This window comes from Beta vulgaris, chromosome 2 (genome assembly GCF_026745355.1).
Source record: "Beta vulgaris subsp. vulgaris cultivar EL10 chromosome 2, EL10.2, whole genome shotgun sequence".
Lineage (NCBI taxonomy): Eukaryota > Viridiplantae > Streptophyta > Magnoliopsida > Caryophyllales > Amaranthaceae > Beta > Beta vulgaris.
Window position 1 is genome coordinate 26,113,516 of NC_079203.1, and position 23,229 is coordinate 26,136,744.

The 23,229-nt window shown below is 34.8% G+C and overlaps 1 protein-coding gene across 1 annotated transcript; it reads right to left on the reverse strand.

Annotated features, from left to right (window-relative positions):
- Positions 1 to 10,305: 10,305 nt before the first annotated feature.
- Positions 10,306 to 15,835, reverse strand: LOC104883994 (protein Iojap, chloroplastic). Its single transcript, XM_010668577.4, has 5 exons — positions 15,475 to 15,835; positions 14,378 to 14,504; positions 12,312 to 12,450; positions 12,086 to 12,174; positions 10,306 to 10,933 (listed from the first exon to the last, which is right to left on the reverse strand). The coding sequence occupies exons 1-5, from the start codon at positions 15,706 to 15,708 to the stop codon at positions 10,815 to 10,817; spliced, it is 708 nt and encodes a 235-aa protein (XP_010666879.1). The 5' UTR covers positions 15,709 to 15,835; the 3' UTR covers positions 10,306 to 10,814.
- Between the last annotated feature and the right edge of the window lie 7,394 nt (positions 15,836 to 23,229).

The following is a 23,229-nucleotide window of genomic DNA, read 5'->3' on the forward strand; positions in this document are numbered from 1 at the left end:
CTGTAGTGGAAGCCCCTGACTTCTTTTCCTCCAAGTATATCGGGTAGTTCCTCTTCCAGTGTCCTATCTTGTGACAGTGGAAGCACTTGCTTTCCGCAACAACCTTTGGCTTGGCGGTTGGCTTAGTTTTTTCAGCAACAGTGGTAACTTGCTTGCCTTTGTCCTACTTTCCTGCCCATTTCTTCTTGAAACCCTTTCCCTTTTGAACCATAAAAACCTCTTTCTTTGGTTCAACCTTAGGGATGTTCCTTTCAGCATTGACCAACAATCCATGCAGCTCTTGCAAAGTCTTTTCATACTCCTTTACAATGTAGGTCATTCTGAACTGATTGAAACTATCAGGCAGTGAATGATAAATAATGTCAGTAGCCAACTCAACCCTATAAGGGAATCCACTTTGTTCCATGTTTTCAAAAAGACCCATCATTTCGAAAAACATGGGGGCCAACAGCTTGACCCGACTTCATGTGGCATTCATGTATCTCCCTATTAGTTTCATACCGCTTAACTCGGGCCTGAGTTTTAAACATGCCCCGCAGCTCTTGCATGATCGTATAAGCATCCTTGGTTTTGAACCTCTTTTGGAGGTTCGGCTCCATGGCTGCTATCATCAAGCAAGTGATTGGTATAGACTTATCACTAGCCTGTTTCGCATGACGTTTGTCTGCCTTAGTTGATTCATCAGTTACAACAGGAAGTGGGGTATCTAAGATGTCCTCTCGACCCTCAAACCTTTCCCAATTAAGGAAATTTTCATCATTCAGTCTGTCCTTTTCCAGAAAAGAATGAATGTTGAAACCAGAGTTGTTGTTGTTGTTAGATATAGTATCTACAGACAGAAAAATAAAGCAAAGTTCAATTTTTATATTTATAAAGCAACCTAAAACATGCAAAAGGTTTCTAGGTTGACCACCTATTCAAAATTAAAGTCCCTTATGAATAAGTGATTTACAAGATCCTATCAACATGAAACACTAAGCAGAAGTAGGCCTTATCTTAATGTTACATTATCAAGGTAAGTAAACTCTTTTACTATTTATAACAATTTATAACTCTTGTTTAGATGGATAAACATCGCATGCTTAACTATCTCTTGCTTCAAAATTCAAAACGCTTTTGATAATTTTGTTAAGGACAACTAAACTAAGTTGTAAAATTCGCAATATACCTTATATCCCAAAATTAATGATAACACCCTGGGGAGGCATGACCTATTATTATTAATTAAGGGTTTGATAAGTACTTTATGTTTGGAAAAGCAAACCTTAATATTTACGGAACCTAAGTTTATTATGCTGTTATGAATTAATGAACTCTAGCCCATCAACAAACAACATTTAATAAACTTATAAGCATTTTAAAGAATAATAAAATGCGAAAATAAAATGATCTAGTATGGCCCCTAATCCTGAGAACTAAGCATCAATGGCTTCTTCTTGAACTCTTCATGGATCTCCATCCACCTTAGCCATGGGCCTTCTCTTGATGTGCTCTTCTTTTGGATTACGTAAGTACCAAAATAATTTAAATAATAACTAAATTAAATAAATTACAAAAATACTTAACGATACGCAGATCGTATTTAAAATTACAAAAATACATCACGATACGTAGATCGTATTTTCTAACTTAATTTGGGCCATACTAGTCATACATAGCAATTATATCAAAATAAAAAAAAAGCCACATAATAATATCACATTTTATACTTGCCAACAATTAAAAGATCTAATATTCTTAATTAAAGCAAGAAGATAAAGAATTTAAGTAATTCCTAACCACCTAAAGATTCTACCATATAAAATCTAGCCTACTAATTTTAATTATATTAAAAAATCAAATTATGGTTTGAAATTTATGACCAAGTCATTAAATAATTAACATAATTGAAATTTACTTATCTTTCTCAAAAATCTGTTTTAAAATTTCCAAACTAAAAAAAACTTGCATCTGCCCCCAAAAACTTGGCAGATTAATAGGCACGTTTTACCAAAAAGAAATTATTTTTAAAACTATGAAAACACACGTGAATCAACAGCAGCACAAGGCTGCTTTCATGCAACAACAGCCTGCAACTCGGCGGCCCAAAAATTCCGGCCACCCTTTTCAGACGACTTCACCGGCAACTCGCCGGTTTTCGCGAGCCGACGCCACAGCAAAGTGCCAGCGACAGCCAGCAGCACGCTGCTGCTGCGCGTCGTGCGTCGCGTGGTGGCTGTTACAACCACCTTCTTCGTCGAATCGACTGCTCGCAGGCAGTCTACGTCGCCCCTCCCCCAGGCAGACCACCGGAGCAGCCACCAACCGTGGCTGCTCCTCTTCCTCCTCCAATTTTTTTTCTTCTTATTTTATTTGAAGGAAATTAAAATTACAACCTTTTGTAAAATTAATTTAGTGATCTTGATTAAATTAAACATAAACTCTTTTATGCCTAATTTAGAAAATTAAATTAAAATCTCTATTTTAATTAATTTTGAGGTCATTCATATAATTTAATATCTAATTCATATACAACGCTTTTCACATAATTTATTTTCATACATAAACAACTTTAAACATGAAAATTAGATTAATAATATGAATTTACTAGTCGAAATTTAGAGATCTAAAACCAGATTTCTAAATTTCAAAAAATTATTTTCGGCCATTAATATTTGAGAAAGCAAGTAATTAATTAATCAATTTCAATTAATTATTCAATCCATAATTCAATTCCTCCCCTTAATCAAATTAAAATTAATCATACATAAACTAAACTTTATGAACAAAATTTTATATGCAAGAGGCTAAAACTGATACCATTGTAGGATTATATAAATACTATAAGCGGAATTTCATGAATCTAATTCATAAGCACTTAAAACAAGATCACATGCATATACAATCAAGGATCACATAGAAGTTTAGAATTAACCTTTGTAGCGTGAATTCCACAAAGCTTGTATAACCCGGATAAAGAACCTCAATTGTGATTCCTCTACTTGGTCCACCAACCTAGATCAACACTCCACCAATGCTAGTTGGAAGGAAGATATTCTTCTTTTACTTTAATGGATTTTTTACGTCACTTTTGAAAGAATAGGAGAGAGAAGAATAATAATAAGAGATATCTAGTTATTTTTCTTTTTCTGCCTAACCCAATATATAAATATATTTAGGTTAGAAATAATCCCTTCATCTCCTCCTTTTGCCCAGCCACCCCTAGGGCCCTTACGGGCTCTAGGTTTCTTTCATTGATCCAAGTATAATGTGTGACCTAATAGGATCCATTATATTGGGCTTCGGTTTATAATTTCTTAATCCAAAGTTTTATAACATTCTCTAGCAAGACGTATAGACGACCCAATAGAACGAATTTATTATCTCCATAATACGATCCATAATATAATTGCATTTAAGTCGAGGACATAAATCCTTCAGGCTCCCACTTGTCCAAGACGAGTGTGCAATGTTTGAATTATTAGTTTACCCACTATTTATGATAACCACCTTATGTGATTGTTTTTTAAATAACCACAATTTTTTTAAAATAACCACCTTATGTGATTGCTTTTATTTTAGATTGTCATTACTTGACAGATTTAGTCGAATAAATCATCAGTTTTTACATACAAATGCCATTTTTTTCTCACAAAATCCGCTAATTGGTGGTAATTTAAAACAAAAGGAGTCATATCAGGTAGACAGTTAGTAAAAAGTGCTCGTAAGGTGCTTAGAGAATGTCGACTTTATAAAGTGGTTAAAGTCAAATAACTCTTAATTACTATATACATTCTTTCAAACAATTTGAACTTTAGCTTAATCTAACTAATAATCAGTGCTTATCTATAAGTAATTAACAATAATTGATTGAAGAAACATAAATTTGTCTATTTTTAGCAGCCGACGTTGAAACACATTATCGTCCGACTTTGTCCGAACTGAAGATGACCAATCGAAAGCCTCGCCCAAAACTCTTTTTGAGCCAAAGTCCATTTCATAATCAAGCCCAATTAATTTTGCATGAAAAGTAATTGAATATTTAAATAAATATTTTATTCAAATATTTTCCTAAGATTGACTAAATCTGTTACTCAATGATAACTATCGATAAAATATTAGTCAAAATGGTTGTTTAAGATTTAAAAAAAAAAAAAAAAAAAAAAAAAAAAAATAGAACTTCGACAAAAAAAAAAAAAAAAAAAAAAAAAAAAAATAGCAGAAATGCACTGCAGCAAGGACAATGCACTCAGCACTACAGTCTTGCGTTTACGCAAAACTGTTTCATGGTGCACGACAATGATACCTTTCTAATTGCAATTGCATGATCACATATATTATTGTTTGGTAATCAGTCCTGTAAATTAGTTAAATAATAATGCCTGATAAAATAATTTGGACAACTGAGCTTATGATTGAATTAAGTGATCACAAAAATTAGATCTTATGTGTTAAAAAACCAACCTTTAACATATTTGTCTTTTTATGCAATGTGTCGAATTATGAGAATGTATTTGAATATTTCATTGAAGAAGTAAGAAAATTCACCTCGAACTCAAAAACTCTCTTCTCGTTGTGTTTATTGATTTTTCCTGAAAATTAATTGGTGACTCTCTTTGAACTGAAATAGCAATAATTATTTTGTGGAATAAAACATGATAATCTGCCTACATTCATAAAAGCAAATAAAGTGCATGAATTTATAACTTATTACACATGAATCTGAATTAGACCAAGATATGGAATGCAAATTATTAGAATAGGCGGTCTAATTTTAACATAAAATTAGAAAAGCCCAAGCCTACATTTTCTTAAAAAACCAATCTATCTTACTCTAACCCAACACTATACCTAGACATCAGGCACCAACCTAGTCATCTCTTCTTTTCTATTTTCTTTGTTTCCCTTTAAATCCCGAACTACAACGCACATATAGTTTTAAAAAATTTATTCGACAGTCTTATTGAATGGATTAAATTAATCACTTAAACTAGTCACTAAATGGATTCAAGAATGTGATTATTTAATAGATTAAACTGGTCAATGATCATATTAAACTAGTCACTAGATTCGAAAAGGTGGTATGTTCTCTTCTTAAGATTGCACTTAGGCCGTTGCCTAATTTTATATTAAAATTAGAAGGTCTCTTATCAGACCAATTGGGCATGGAAATACATTATATCGAAACTGAAACAAGAAACTTAAAGGAGACGATATTCCATTATTTCTGTTAGGAAACAGGGTGTTGTAGTTTGATTAATGCGGAACAGAAAATCAATGATATAATAAAGATGAGAAAATAATAAAGATGAACAAACAAAGAACACAAGGATTAGAGCTTCTTCACTATAATGGAGAAAATCAGAGAGAATAATACAAGGAGTCCTAAATCTAGAGGCTAAAAGTGTTTCATAAGTTGTGTCAATAATAATGAACACTAAGAAACCCTTTTATAACATAAGGAACCCCGTAAAAACCCTAAAAGATAACTTAAAAACGGAAAAATATCAAAAAACGCGTTCAGCGCTCAAAACCGCGCACCGCCCGACCGGGTTGGGCGAAATCCGCCCGGCAGGGCCCGGGACGAAACAGCTTTGTCAGTTCTTCGTAAAACAGTCATAACTTTCTCGTTTCTCATCGAAATTGGGCATATGACCTATCGTTGGAAAGCTATTTGAACAAGCTATCACCTCCAATTTGAATAACATCAAAATCATTTATAGATTGAGAGATATGTGCATTCAAAGTTAGCCTTATGCCATTCACAAGATTTCAAGTCATAATTAACAAATCTCCACCTTGACTTGAAACCGATCAAACAAGGTAACTCCACCTTGAACCAAGAAGTGATGCTCAACAAAACACCATAGAACCTCCACCTTAAACAAAATTCCATAAGCCTATTCACTTTAGGCAATCAAGAACGGACATCTTCTATAACTTGTGTACCAATGCGTCTTCACCCCAAAATCCGTATACAAAACCATCACATGGCCTAGATCGAGAGTATAAAGTCACCAACGCCAAGCATGCTTCCTCAAATTGACCAAACTCTCTTCAAACATTCTTCATCTCAACAACAAACTCAAAAGCAATTCTAGAAACTGAATGACAATAATAATTTCTAAATTGCAATAGTACTTAATAAACACAAAGTACCAAATTTGAGATAAGAAATAGCATAACTAGAAAAAAATCTAATGCATAACCAAGATTGTTACTTTATTACAAACTTAAAAACAATCTATCATAGACTCCAAAAAAGAAAATCCACAAGGTTTCTCGTTTTACCAAGAGATATCAAAAGGGCACCAAACATAAAGAGATCGTAGAAACCGCAGCTCCAAATCTTGTAACCCTAAAGTGCAAGACCCTCATCAGAAACAGCATTGGCAATATTTGCAGATCGATCCTCATTAGACCTTTCTCCATTTTTCTTCTTTAATTTCCAACATTCAGATTTAATATCACCCTTCACATGACAATAGTTACAAATTTTTCCAGAATTCTTTCCAGCATGAGCAGCCAAAGCATTTGTGTGAGCAGAATTATTAGATTTATTAATCAATTTATTATCAATTAAATCTCTCTGAGTTAAGGCCTCCTTAACATCCTGCAAACTCAAATCATCTTTACCATATAATAAGGTATCTCGAAAGTGCTTATACGAAGGGGTAAAGAACACAACAACTAATAGCCATATCCTCATCATCGATCTAACATCGATATTTTGCAAATCCATAATTATAGAGAAGAATTCATCTAAATGAGACTCAAGCGGTTTACCTTCTGCTAGGTGAGATCATGAAGTCTAGATTTTAGTAGTAGATGGTTGGTCACAGATTTGTCATATAAAGTGACTCCAACTTCAACCACAAACCCGCAGCAGTCGTCTCTTTGGCAACCTCTCTCAAAACTTCATTAGATAGACTTAAATGAATCGCTGAGAGTGCCTTCAAATCCATATCCTCCCACTGATCATCCGTCATATCCGAAGGCTTTTTGGATGCACCTACCAGAGCCTTGTAACAACCACTTTGAACTAGGATGGCTTTCATCTTTAATTGCCATAGGCCAAATTACTTGCCTATCAAATTTCACAATATTGTATTTCATTGACATAATCAAAAAATCAAACTTTTTCTATAAACACCTAAGATCTTAAAACAACCAAGCTCTTGATACCAGTTTGTTAGGAAACAGGGTGTTGTAGTTTGATTAATGCGGAACAGAAAATCAATGATATAATAAAGTGAGAACAATAAAGATGAACAAACAAAGAACACAAGGATTTACGTGGTTCAGTCAAATTTGACCTACATCCACAGGTGGGGGATTAGAGCTTCTTCACTATAATGGAGAAAATCAGAGAGAATAATACAAGGAGTCCTAAATCTAGAGGCTAAAAGTGTTTCATAAGTTGTGTCAATAATAATGAACACTAGGAAACCCTTTTATAACATAAGGAACCCCATACAAACCCTAAAAGATAACTTCAAAACGGAAAAAATATCGAAAAACGCGTTCAGCGCTCAAAACCGCGCACCGCCCTACCGGGTTGGGCGAAATCCGTCCGGCCAGGCCCAGGATGAAACAGTTTCGTCAGTTCTTCGTAAAACAGTCATAACTTTCTCGTTTCTCATCGAAATTAGGCATATGACCTATCGTTGGAAAGCTATTTGAACAAGCTATCACCTCCAATTTGAATCACATCAAAATCATTTATAAATTGAGAGATATGTACATTCAAAATTAGCCTTATGCCATTCACAAGATTTTAAGTCATAATTAACAATTTCAATTTTTGTTTCTCTATTACTTTGCCTATAAATGTTCGACCAAATCACATTTCAAAGACAAATGTGTTTAATTTGTAGATCTTAACTTTGTGATATGTTTAGTGAATACGTATTCATATCCACAATTCACTTGGCGTGATATATAAAGTGGTCTTCTTCATCTAAGATGGTTCTCTTAGCAAAATTATACAATTGTGGGAATTTGATGCTAAATAGCGGAATTTTATTTCCTTTATTAGTTTACACACTTTGACTTATAATACTTAGGGATGGCAGTGGGGCGGGTCAAGTAGGAGACCCGCCCCATCCTAGCCCAATTGGGGCGGGGATGGGTCTAGGTTTGGCGGGGAATGGGGCGGGGATGGGGATTAAAATTGTACCCGCAATGGGTGGTGGAGCGGTGTGGATTTTATGTTATACCCGCCCCACCCCCGCCCCGCATATTTATTATTAAAATTCTATTTATACATATATTACTAACGTATTTGAAGACACTTTTGAAATGTAATAGAACATTTGTCTTTGTTAATGTATTTTAACTTTTCTTTTACTATATTATATTGTGATTTTCTGAAGTAGACAACTATAATGGGCTTATATATGGAAGATTTTTTGGTGGATTTTTTGCGGGGATAAAGTAGGTATGACGCGGGTGCGTGGGTGGGTCTAGAATCTCCCCCCGCAATGGGTGGTGGGGGGGATGGGGATGGGGATGGAATAATTCCCCGCAATGGGTGGTGGGGCGGGGATGGGGATGAGAATTTAATGTGGGTGCAGGTGTGGAGGTACCATCCTTCGCACCTGCCCCGCCCAATTGTCATCCCTAATAATACTCCCTCGCTTCCAATTTAGTTGCTATATTTGCTTTATCACAGTTTACGAGATGCAACTTCAAACACCAATATCTTGAGTTACATATATAAAAAAATTATAAAAAATATATATTTGGAAATACAAATTGAGACGAATCAAACAAGATCCAACATGACTATGTTTTTTCTTATGTATATGGAGTAAAAGATAGTCAAAGTTATGACGTGAACAGTGCCTACGGTCAAAATGTAGCAACTAAATTTGGACAGAGGGAGTATTATTTATCTCTATTCTATATGGGAAGAGGGGTAGGACACCAAAATATTAGAATCTCATTTTACCCTCATTACATCTCTATTCTAACTCCTTAGTTTAATTGAAAAATAAAAAAGGAAACTATCTAATTAATTTAAAAAATAAAAACGACATTACAAAAAGAAAAACATCAACAATTCAAATATTCCTAATTTATTAGATATAATTAACAATTTATTTAAAATTTCTACATCTCCTAAAAAAAATTAAATTTCTACCTATTTTCGCACGCATCGCGTGCATATAAAAACTAGTCTTTATTACTTTAACCATCATTTGTCCTTTATAGGTAAGAAAAAAATTATAATTGTGTGGGATATCATTTGATTCCTCTCAATATGTAGTTTCACAATATCAAATTTTTATAATTTTTACAAATACATAATTAAAGATATTATTACTCAAAATTTTACTTCGATAAATATAAAAAGTCAAAACGAGTAAACTAATAAAGGGCAGAGGGAGTATATTCTAACAAACCAACATGGTATGCATTAACTAATACTAATGAATAAGTCGAAATTATACCGTTGTAGCTTGATTTTCCTTGCATTACTATTGCTTCACGGTCCAAGAATGAAGATCAATAACTTCTAGTGGAATTTCTCTACTTGGTCCAGTAAGCAACAAACAAGAATCCGAGATTATTTGCTAGAACAAGCAGGGATAAAATCATAAAACCCTCTTTCTCTAATAGGGGCGCCGGCCAAGGGGAGGAGTAGGATATTTTTGCTTCTCAAAATTGAACTTGGGTTTAAAGAAAGACATTGTTTTTAGGGTTTGAAGAGCTTGTTGGGTGAAAATGTAATGCCACCTATTTTACAAGGAAAATATGCCCAGTTTCGCCTTTTAAAAAAATAAATTTAGGATTTTTCAGGAATATTAAGTTCTTAACTAGCATCATATGAACATACTGGAGAAAGAATGAAGAGAGTACGATATTTCAGTGTTGGAAACAAGGCGGGGGGTTTTGGATTGTTAACGTGAAAGTTAGAGTAATAAGTACTAGCTTCAATTTTTAATATATGCAACATTAAAATTTTGCGCTAAATACTAACTTTGACCATATTTCAAAGCTAATATATACAAATACTTCCATATTTTACGTTATTAGATAGTCTCAATATATATTTTTAAAGTACCAAATTTTTATAAGTTTTAATAATCGATAATATACAAATATTAACAAACATTTTATGCACTCGGGGTACTGTGAGCATGCACCCAAGGCTTTTTTTTTTGTTTGCTCATTATTGATCATTTAAAATCATCCAAATGAGCAAAAAGTAATAAAAAGGAGAGATCCAAATAAGCAAAAATTTATCTTGAGTATACCATGCACATGGTATACCAGAATGTATGATGAATGAACATCCCAAAAATAAAAAAAGTCATGTGATAGTTCTGCCAAATAAAGAGTAGTACATATATGAATCATGGGTTTATTTATCCAATACATGTTCCAACAATACACACCCCTCTTGAAAAACCAGATTTGTTTTAGTCTCTAATCAACAGAATTTTTAAAGGAAATCTCCCATCCGCTTCTACTACATTGAATACAAGAGTGATGTAATTTGAATCCTAAAATCCTGACAAGAAAAACGAATGAACTATATTTATCTATTAATAAGGCTTAACCTGACAACCTTATACCTTCAATTTTACAATCAGCTTACATAAATACACAATCTGCCCAACGTTGCTAATTGCACACTAGTTTTCTTCATCTCCAGCAAATAATGCCTGCGGCACAGATGGAAGGTCAAATCAACCCCAGAATTAGCAGATATAGCTCCCTTTTATGCATACATTGAATCAAAGCCATGGACAATATGGTCATCAGCTTTAACTGTCAGGCTGTAATCTGTAGACTAATCATGCCATTCATTAATTTAGTGTTTTATACTAGCGGAATGGTTTTTCATCTTCAAATGGCAACTCGATGGACGTGGCATTGCCGTAGAATTCTTCCAAGTTGTAGAACTCTCGCTGCGGGGGAAGAAATATGTGGACAACAACATCACCTATATTACGGACAGGGAAGAATTAATTAATGATGTTACCACTTCAGGAAATTTCATTTAACTAATTCATGCTTCAGGAGTGAACTATTGGAGATAATATATCTTTACAAAAGATAATGTGAAACTATCAGATATAGACGTTGACTTCATCAACTCTTATCTCCAATATGAACGACACGTACACAGTTATGATGTTAGCCAAATATAGAGTGATATCTTAAGAGGGAGCAATCATAATCATATACTAACAATATAATCATATAAATGATGAATTGTCTAAACTCAATCACCAAGTACTCCACCTATTAAAACCTGTCAATCTCAGGACAAAGAAAAGAAATCTGGGGGAGATTGATCTTTAGGTTAATTTGTCATTCCTAGTTTTGATATAATGATGTCAATATGCAGTAACAGAGAAGATTTGCGATAATCAGTACCATGTCATAAGTAAAGTCATTAAGCTGAGAAAACCACAAGCCAAAGAGGTCAAGTGACTTGAGTCCAATTAAGGGTGCTAACTGCTAAGTGAGTTGAGCAGCTCGCGAGCAGCTCAAACTCGACTCAATCAACAATCGGTCAGAACTAGACACGAGTTAGCTCGACTCGAACTCAACTTGGCTCGAAACTCTAACGAGCACGAGTTGAGCATGACCTTGCTCGACTCGAGAAGCTCACGAGCAACTCGATAATTGTTTAAAATATATTTTTTTTCTAGGCAAATATTTTATTTAATATAGAAAAAAAAACCAATGTTAGCTAAATATTACAAGTAGAAATATAAAGTCCTTCCATACCTATAATGTCGAAAATATGAATCAAATAGCTCCTTTTTTTTAAACCAACTTAAAATGAAATTAGGTGACTCATCAAAAAAAAAAAAAAAAAAAAAAAAAGAAGCAGCCATTTGGAAAGAAAAAAGAAAAAGGAGAGATGAAGGAAGCAGCAAATCATGGGAAAGGTGCAAAGTAGGGGAAGCATTAGTCGCATATCGATGGATAATCATGAGATGGGACTCCAATTCAAGGTGCTGTAGCTCATTTCAAAAGGACAGTTGGGACTGGACAAGCTCCCAAAAAAAGGCCCATGACATGATGATTGCTTCATATCTTAACCAGGTGATACATAAAATATTTACTTGAAACCTACACTTACCAAAATCTAGTAGTGTCCAAGAGTTGGGTTTTAAGTCACCATTTGGGACTTTCCCAAACTTCTCTTCAGCAAGATCTGCCATTTTTGTCCTGCAACCAACAAGTAAACATCAGGCATTGTATATATTAAAACATTAATTATTGGAAGCTTGTTGAAAGATAAAAGATTAAGATTGAAACTCAATGAAATATGATGAAAACATTGTAGTGCAAAGTCATCTGCATACCTGATTGCACCAATCTGAGGACGAGAAAATGCCGTTGCAATGATGAAAAAACGAGTCCAATATACCAGAGGTTTTACGAATAGAACTTTAATATCTGCAGCCTTTACATCATTTGCAATTTTGGCCATTGCCACAGCGACTGCACTGATTCACAAGCTATTAGTGTAATAGGAGTATTGCAGTGGTATCATGCCAGCACATATAATGCAATGTTGGCAAAAGAATAACTTTGCAAGAAACCATCAAAGCAAAATTAGATTGTACAGAGTGCTTCATATATACAATTATAATTATCTGCTCCATGATCCTACAGTTAATAATCCACCCCCCAGCCAAACCAGGAAACACCGATCATAACATCATACGAATTTTGTTGAACGCAAAAATGAGATCAGACTTCACCATAGAATAGCACAGATTACAGAGTGAAAATAGAGGACCCAACATAACGGACTGATCATAAAGGACCAAACACAGAGCGGGGACCACAAGTCCATCAAAGAGACAGAGAATTCCAATCACCCTGTTCATCTCATAAGAAGATGCGTGCCAAACAAGGCCTCTTAAGCAATATTGAGCATGAGCATGAAGAGAAGCAAGAAACAAGACCCATCTGATTAGATACTTCATCCCTAAAGTTCCTAAAATCTTCTGTTAACCAAAATACCCCGCATGGCAGCGAACTATGCTATCTGCCACAAAACTTTTTGACTCTTTAACATATGTCCAATGTACCATAATGGCCTGTTTGGATATGGACATTTCATTTGAAATGCTGGATTTGGACAATTAACATGTTTGGATGGACAAAGAAAATTAACATGTTTGGATGGACAAAGAATTTCAATTCTGGAATTAGCCCAAATCCCACACAACCAAAAAAAGCCCATACAAGAAATAATTTGAAATGACATTTGAAACCATGTTATTTGAAATCACAACACACTACACTATTGTGCTACACTACTGCTCTCTTTATTTTCTCCTCAAATCGTTTTTTTTTTCCTTTTTTATTTCGTTTTGGTGTTCTTAATTTTTGTACATGACAAACCCATACTTTCTCTCTCCTCAGCCATAAACATACGGGTTCCTTGTCCACTCTCTCTCCTCTACCTCACCACCATGGCACCATATTCCATTTTGTATATTAATGAATGATAAACTGAGCAGCCATGGTTTTTACTTCATCTTCGTCATTCTCAATTTTTTCCTTCATTTTTTTATAATGATAAACAGAGCCTTGTTATAGTTGTTTTTCATTTTAATTTTTGTAGCTAATTTTTCATAATTCTGGTGAAACTTGCTTGTAGTGATGAAGTGTGGAATTAGAATTCTAAAGTCTATACAAACATGCATTGAATTTGAAATAATGGATTTAGAATTTCTAAATTTCTCAAACAATTGATTTGAAATTCAATATTGGATTTTATAATTCCTAATTTCAAATCCATGAATGCAAATGAAATCAATATTCTCAAACACTACCTAATAGAATTTTAGAATATATTCAGGTTACCTATTACACATTTACACCCCCTACCATAAGGGAAAAAAATATACACAAAAAAGGAATAAGAAAAGGAGGAAAAAAGACACTTGCACCAACAATTACAAGATCATCTTAGATGTTTAGATATTCAGATGTTCATAAGCAATCAGACTAGGTACATAGCCATGAAGAAATATGAAGATTCAGTTTCAGATAAGGGATTCGAGTGCACCTTTTCAGTTAGAAAGACTACCAACATTATCTGCTGGGACCTTTTCACATTGTATACTTCTTTCTATAAAATCCTAAAACTCCATCAAACTGTCCTGTTTCTGGATGGACCTTCAACCAGACTATTATCATACAATATTGAAGAAGATCTCAATAATTAGCCATTACAGATCCACTCATATACTTCTTTTTCCTTTTTTATTCCTCTTTTTGAAATGAGATCCACACATATCGCGGAAAAATTTAAGACAAGAAAATGCACAGGTATTGATTTACAATAATAGATGGAGACCTAGAGACTTTTTTTTTCTAGGCACTTGAATCTCATTTCATGGATTGTACTTACATGCTAAGCTTTCAGCATCATCATCCATTTCAGCAACAGAAGACTTCTGATCGTTTCTTATAAAGACCACTTTTCCGTGCTTTTTGAACAAGTCGTCAAACATATCATCAGTATCTTCATTTAAGTCCTGCCAAAATATAATCCAACCATTATGCTTAAAAGTAACTCACTTTTGAGTAAAATCAGCAGATTTTTGAGCATGTTTTCCAACTCAAATCAAGAAAGCAAAGGAAACAATGGAATTAAAGCCATCTGATTCTATTTATCAACCATTGTTACGGATCTTGGCTGCGGTATCAAACACAGCTTCATCTCCGCATTTCAATATTAAACTCCAACATAACTCCACAAGCTTTTTGCACATGAAACTAAGTATCAAGTGTTCATCCTACAAGGTCATTTAAGTTAAAAATGACGAGTGTAACATAACATTAAACTCTAATACCATGAGGATATCCTAATGATGAGGCAACTAATTCACCAAGCACAGTCACTGTTGTTGTGCTGAAATGTCACAAATAAACAGCAGCAGTGGGCATAGACTCCTCTCCAGTGCACTCATATGCAAGAGGAAGGAGGAGATAGAAGGGAGCTTTGCCCAACCCTCTTCTCCCTCATCCCGGTCACAGTAGAACTGTGCACTGTAACCTCCAACGCATCAAATCCTCAAAATGGTTTGATTAATGAAGATAAAAATCCTAACCATTGACATACAAACTTAAACTACAGGTGGCAAAATTTCAGAATTATGCAAACAGCTTGAAATACAGCTCTGAAAAATCATTGAGCACATTACACATAAAACATCTTTCTCAAACATAAGCAAGCCAAGAGACTAAGATAAAGGCTTAAAATTCTTTCAACATCAAAGCAAATCTTCTGTAATATCATCAATCCCAAAGTCTCAAGAAAAAACCATATCGAATATTCACATTCTACATATCTTAAGCTGAAAATTTTGTTACCCAGATAAGAAGATACGAGAAAAAGGACGATTCTATATATAAGATAAGGCAAACAGTACAAATTCAATTATGCGTACAAACAAACAAGCTACAGAGTGCGTAGTCAAAAGAGAGAGAAAAAGAGATTCTTACTGAGCCAACTGCTCTGCAGGAAACCATTGAAGAAAGCTCCCTGTAACATGAATTAACCGGAAGTTTAAATTCTTGAGTTTGCATTGGTTGGTTATACTTGTTCTCTGAATGTCCAACTCCGTGAAAACCCAGTTGCTGAAAACGACAGAGATTTTTGTTTCGGAAATTGGTTTTGGTGAAGGGCGGAAAATTATTAACCAGGTTGAGGTTGTGTGCCATGACTGCTAATCCCATTTGCTTCAACTCTCTGTTTGCCCCAAAGGAAGAAAAAGATATGAAGTATTATTACCAGTGATATCCGTAGGTTGAGATATTATGGGGGGAGGCGAAAAAACAAAATAAACACCGAGTTACTTAACCCGGCTCTAGTTATTCCTAATTCTTTATCGCCCTAAATACAAAACTCACAAATTTATATGTACTAGAGCTATAAAAAAAGACATGATCTGATAACTTAACCTGAATTTGTAATAATTTGTAACTGATTTGCACCTCGAATTATGACAAAATAGGTTACATGTAACCTGACCTGTGCCCGGTCTGATAATAACTGATACCTGCTCTTGAGCTGAGACTCTATGACCTGAACGTGAACTGATACCCGCCCAAAAAAAAATCGATAACTGAATATGATCCGACCTGAGAACAATTTGAACCCGATTCGACAACTGATCTGATCAGTACCTGAAACTGATTATAACTCGACGTAACTTGTCATTAACCCGGCCTGTTGCGACCCGTTTCCTAATTTTACTAGACTTGTTGCGACCCGACACATTATTTACCCCGACTTGTTGCTACATGTTACCCGATTTTACCCGACTTGTTGATTGTTGATAACTCGACTTGTCATTGACTTCACCAGATGGTAACATAAATCATAAACTAACACTATTATAAAAGGGCATATAACTAGATGAACTATTCAAGCATTGATTTCCAATGAAATCTTAAATAATGATACAAATTTGAAGCAGCGCCACACAAAATTCATGACTTGTTCCATGCTCGAAGCAACCCGAAAGTGACCTGAAACTAAGTATGGTACAACACGATAACTACCAACCTGAACCCGACTCGAACCCGACCTGAACCGCTATTATCCTGACGTGATAAGTATCCGACCCACGCATGACCTGAACTTGAAAGCACCCACTACAAACCTGCAATAAACCCGATCCGACACCACATGATCACGAAAGATGATCTGTCCCAAAATTGACCACGTCGAACTCGAACAAACATGAAAGAAGAAATGAACCGAGATGTACTTGACCGAATTATGACCGTTCCTGACCTGCACAGGACCTGTTTGATTTAATGACCTGACCGAACATGACCTGAAACCTAAGATGATCCAACTTGGCCCCGACTCGACTAACTGAATTTACAGCTCTACTTGGTACACACTAAATGCTAATTTATATGATTTATGAAAAAAATAGTTATCATATAAATCAATAGATACAAAAGATGAGTAATATTTTCAAGTTTAATTATGTGAAAAAAAAATTATTATTTCACAAAGTGAAAATTTTATCATGATAAACTAATGTGAGAAAGTGTGACTAAATTACCAAAAAACAGTCACTATGGTCTATATTAACTGTATAGTATATTTTAAGATTTTGAAAGGGGTCTATATATATATAAAAAAAAAAGGGTCACTATGTTAAATAAGTGGTTTTAGTCCACAATAAATTTATTGTGGACCAGGTCCACACAAGACTAACTCAAAGGCCCATCCTCTTTGTATTTTCCCATTCCCTACTACTCTCCCATTCCTCCCTTTGCCTCCTTCCTTTTTTCTGCCTTCCTTTAACCATCCAACCACAAAATATCCTCATCCCACCAGAATCAGCACTACCCCCACCACGCGACCAACATCATTGTCACCAAATCCAGATAATCAAAAACCATTACTATCTTCCCTCATAGGTTGCCTGAGAAGAAATACTTGTTGAAAAAAGGTTGTTTTTTATTTTTTTGAAATCTCTCAAGTGTTTGTGATGGCTGGCTGAACCATAGGTTAGGCCCCTATTGTATACTCTCCACCATAGGATGAGGTGTTTATGAAAAGTGTATGCACCTATGATGAGACGTCTATTATAAATGCCCCACCCTAGGTTCAAATGGTTATCATGGACGGCTGACCTTATGGTTGACGTCTACAACAAGCGCCTATCATTTTGGTGTTTGGAGGAGAGAGAAGATGCAACCGCGGCTGGAGAAGAGAATGAGAATCGGTGTGTGGTAGTTTAGGTGTCTATCATGTTTGGTTTTTCGGTTCAATTTGATCTAATCTTCTCCATTTACAATTCCTTCTTTCATTTTGATTTGTGTAGTGGCTACTATGGTGGTAGAGGTACAGTGTTGTGGGTGGGGTGGGAGGAATGAATTAATGAAAGGGTAATGAAAGGCGGAATGGAGGAAAGAGATATTGTATGAGTGTAGTAAGAAATTATAGAGATGTGTTTAGCAAAACTAAATAAAAAAGAGCTCTAGCCATTTATTGATTAGTATACTTTCTCCGTCAAAATAGCTTCAACAATTATAAATTCTCCTGTAAAAAAAACAATCAAAGATTCAGTTATGGCATAATTTTCTCCTGTTGGATCTTGTACACTAGATATGTTCAACATTCAAGACATCAGAGAACAACTGATTTTGAGAGAAAATGTCGTCAAGATACAATTGTTAAAGTCATAGAAAGCATACGCGTGCTAATATATGCGAAGGATTATTTTTATGAGGACTGACACACATTATGGTTGTTCCTAATATAAAGGGAGGTGTATCTTTACTATTAGACCAGAAAACAAAGTAGTTAAAAAAACATAACAAGAAACTTCACTGATCAAGGGATCACGATTTCAAATGCTAGAGAAATAGCTATAAAAGATCAGAATAAGAAAGGAAAAGGCATGGAGGCATCCAGCTACAAGCCGAGATATATAGTCTCTAAGGAGGGTGTGTTAGTATGCAAAGTTTATGAAGTGTGAATTTTGGTTAGAAAGAATGTCATTTTTGGGCCATTTCGTCTCTAAGGAGGGTGTGTTAGTAGATCCTGCAAAGATAAAAGCTGTGAGTGAATGGCCTACACCAAAGAATGTCACAGATATAAGAAGTTTATTGGGTTTATCTAGTTATTAATTATAGGAGGTTAGTAAAAGACTTTTCCAAAATAGCAAAGACCAACTTAATGAAGAAAGATTGTAGGCTTAATTAACTGGAATGAGCACAGTGAGAAAGCCTTTCAAATGCTCAAAGAGAGATTAACTTCATCACCTGTCCTAACCTTGCCTAACGGGAATGAGGGATATGATGTTTTATAGTGATGCATCAAAGAATGGATTGGGTTGTGTTCTTATGCAAAATGGGAAGGTCATAGCCTATGTGTCCCGTCAACTGAAACCATATGAAGTTAACTACCCGGCACACGACCTAGAATTGGCCGCAATTGTTTTTGCCTTAAAAATCTAGAGATATTACCTTTACGGGGTGACCTGTCAAATCTTCACCGATCACAAAAGCCTCAAAATACATCTTCACCCCAAAAGACCTTAATATGATGCAGCGCAGGTGGTTAGAGCTTATTAAGGACTATGACTTAGACATACAGTACCATGAAGGTAAAGCAAATGTTGTTGCTGATGCATTAGTCGCAAATCTAGCCATAACCTGAATATCTTGGTAGTTGCCGACAAACTTTGTGAGGAATTTTCTAAACTCCAAATAGAGTTGGTTCATGAAGGGGAAGTAGAAAAGTTGTTGAGTGCCTTAACCATCCAGCCCAAGCTCCTAGATAAAATAAGAGAGAGTTAGTCTGGGGATGTGAAACTTGAGCGAGTCAAAGCAAAGCTTAAGGAAGGCAAAGTAGAAGGGTTTTAAATCCATGAAGATGAGACTATACGCTATAAGGGTAGGTGGTGTGTACCACAAAAGTGTGTGTAACACCCCGATAATTCTCTCTTTCTAGAAAATACTTTTAAAATAACCTTAGAGAATTACCCAGGCATTATCGCCCGTGTGATAACGTTTCGGCTTACTCAGAATTTTGCAGCAGAAAACAACTTATTAAAAACAACTTTATTAAAACTTATGAAACCAATAACAATTCAGAAACTAACACCAACTTAAACATATTGTCTGAAAACATAGACTCCTAGAAAACAACTTAAATGTTCTAGTAATACAAGAGCCTCTCCATTCCAGATTCCCAATGATATGCATCTTCGAACCTGTAATGTCAATGCGTCTCACTCTGCTCCCCGAAGGATCACCACAGGATCAATAGGCAAAGCCATGATCACAAACACAAACAAGCACGTAATCAGCAAAGCTGAGTACTACATATCAGACATACATAACCCTAAACATGATACTACAAAAATATAACTTGCAGGAATAATAATAATAAACATATAATAATCTGCAGACGCCTCCTACTGAACTAGACTCTAAACTTTTATTTCTTCTTTAAATGGAATAGTTATGGGACGAGTTTTCTATACTGAAAATAGGAATTACGGTCATGACTCCGTAATTCAGAATGACCTGCGATATCGGAACCTTTAACTAATGAGGAAAGGTGATCAATCCAATCCTAGGAAAGCCATGGGCTACCACCATGTACTCCAACCCTTAGTGTCCAACTCTAGACGTGCACCAGTCTAAAGTCTATAACCTATTCTCGTTTCACTTTACGTTGCATACATTTTAATACTTGTGTTGACACCAACCAAGAAATAACACAAACTAATAATCACATAATCATCACAAAATCCTTTTTATCTTAGAATTAACAAGTGTTCACAACTTATCAATCAAGACTCCTTTAACTTCTTTTTTATACTTTACTAACTTGCCTTTGAACCTAGCCAACAGTAAACTGTACCTTTATATAGGTATAACTTACTTACCAAATAAGATCCACGGTTCTTATAAGATAAATAAATAATACTCAGAATCATGTAACACTGATTCAATCTTACTTACATTAATTCACTCACGAATTAATAATAAACTGACTTATCTGCTTGCATCAAACTTCCATACAAACATCATACTCATAAATACTTCTAGTTTACATGTAGCACAAGGCAAATAACATGTAAAACAATTCCAGTAAATCATATATATGAACAACAGATCCTATACATGATACTAATAAATAAAACATCCTAAAGCATGTTCTCAAATCATATAGCACGTAGACATGTACGTACCTTGTATAAACGAATCGTAGGCCACTTTTACGCTCTAAAAGTCTCCTACTAGAATTCTCCGCCTAGAAAATAAAATAATGAAATAAATACTTGAAAAAAAATTACAGCAACTTTAAAAACGACCCAAACCCTTTAAACGTTTTAAAATCGTTTTTAGTATCAAACTTCGTTATTTTTAATCCCTAGTATAGTACAACTATTCTAGTGATTAAAAATCATTTAAAACCTTAAAATACATATTTCTGAAATTACAGCACTTATAAAATTTTATAATCTTCTGAAAATATATTTAATACATATAAAATTATATCTAACAAATCTCATATTTATATTTTAAATATAGTTTCTAGTGATTAAAAACCCTAAAAACTATATCTTTCATAATAAAACTAAAATAACTAAATAATAAATCGAAATTTATTACTTTTACATATATAAGCCGAAATATATTTTCATATAAAACATAATTTAAATCATAAACATGCTAATAATAATAAAATATATAAAAACTAATACTTTAATGGAATCTTAGAAAAGAAAAAGAAAAACAACCACAACAAGAGGAGGAAAGGCGCCGGCGCTGTGACAGCAAAAGGGACGGCGGCAGCACTACTTTGGTCTTAAAAGATTTGTGACGTTTCTTGTTCAACAAGAAACGTTACTTAGCGAAGAAGAAACAACTTTTGAGAGAAAAATGAAAACACGCTCAAGAGAGAGAGAAAGAGCGCGGTAGAAGAGAAATATGAAAGTCACGTGAAGAGGAGAAGAATAAAGTGTGTAGGGTAAAATTTGGGTTTTTAGGATATTTAAATAAGGTTCCTTTGGGCTTAGGAAAAGAGATTTAATAATTAAAACTTTGATGACTAATAAAGATGGGCTTATTAGGACTTTAGTCATCAAATATCCTTTCCCTTTTTATACTTTTGGGCTTTCGATTCCATTAAGCTTTCTTTTCAAATAGCTTTTAATAATTAAATCTTTAAAACATGCTTAATTAAAAACATAACATTTTATTAAGCTAGAAAATATTTTTAGTTGACTTTTAAAATAGTCAACCCTTTTTAAAAGTCAAATCATTTTCCAAACTCATTTGGATTTAAATATAACTACATAAATACTTAATATATTTATGAAAATCCTTTAAAATGTGGGGGATTACAGTCTACCCCCTTAAAAGAAGTTTCGTCCCGAAACTTAACACAAAACCCTCGTACTTTCGAAAATTTGAACTCAATCTTCGAAAACTTTTGAGAAAGGTAGTGCTCTCGTGCACTTTCCCATTTTTAAAACACTTTGTTACTTATGAACACTTTTCTTATGCGGAGACTCTACTTCTTTTGCACTAACATGTGCAAATTGCCCAACATAGGCATACATATCATGAAAATCTCATAAAAATAGACAAAAAGCGCGAAATTTATCGCATTCTACCCCCTTAAAGAAAACGAGTTACGCCCTCGTAACTCACCTCAAGGAATAGGTCTGGATACTTTTTCTTCATATCCTCTTCGGCTTCCCACGTTGCCTCTTCTGACTCGTGGTTAGACCAAAGAACTTTGACAATATGAACATCCTTGTTACGCGTACTACGCACTTTCCTGTCGAGAATCTTGACAGGTCTTTCCTCATAAGTGAGGCTACTATCTATCTGACTCTTCAGGCTCTAACACATGGCGCTCATCAGGGATATAGCGCTTAATTGGGATATTGAAAACATCATGCATCTTTTCAAACTCCATTGGCAATGCCAATCTATAAGCTACTTTCCCAATGCGCTCCAAAATCTCATATGGGCCTACATATTTAGCACTCAGCTTGCCCTTTTTCCCAAATCTCATAACGCCTTTAGTGGGTGATACTTTCAGGAATACTTTATCACCTACAGCAACTCATCTTCCGCGTTTTAATCTGCATAACTCTTCTGCCTATCTTGCGCAGCTTGAATTCGAGCCTGAATAATCACATTCTTGACGGTCTCCTCAATGAATTCAGTCCCCAAAACTTATTCTCACTAAAGTCATTCCAGCAAATGGGACTTCTACACTTCCGTCCATATAAGCCTCAAAAGGTGCCATCTTTATACTCGCATGGTAACTATTATTGTAAGAAACTCAATCAAATCTAATTGGTCCTCCCAACTTCCTTGAAAATCATTGCACAAGCTCTCAACATATCCTCCATAGCTTGATTAGTCCTCTCAGTCTGACCATCGGTCGCAGGGTGAAAGGCGGTACTCATTTTCAATGTTGTCCCAAGGTTTAATTGGACCTTTTTCCAAACTTAGATAGAAATCTAGAGTCACGATCAGATAATGTCCTTTGGAACTCCATGCAATCTCACTACATGCTTGATATAGGTTTAGCGAGTTGCTTTTTTCCATGTCTCCTTAATAGGTATGAAAACAGCGGACTTGGTCAGTCTATCCACAATAACCCAAATGGTATCATTTCCACTCTCGCTTGGGTAAGGCAGTCACAAAGTCCATAGAAATAGAATCCCACTTCCATCCAGGAACCTCTAATGATTG

Coding starts and splice junctions, on each gene's coding strand:
- LOC104883994 (XM_010668577.4), bottom strand. CDS start 15,708: ATGGGATTAGCAGTCATGGCACACAACCTCAACCTGGTTAATAATTTT. Junction 12,451..14,377: donor TGATGCTGAAAGCTTAGCAT/GTAAGTACAATC, acceptor GAATCAGTGCAG/TCGCTGTGGCAATGGCCAAA. Junction 10,934..12,085: donor TTGGACACTACTAGATTTTG/GTAAGTGTAGGT, acceptor TCCGTAATATAG/GTGATGTTGTTGTCCACATA.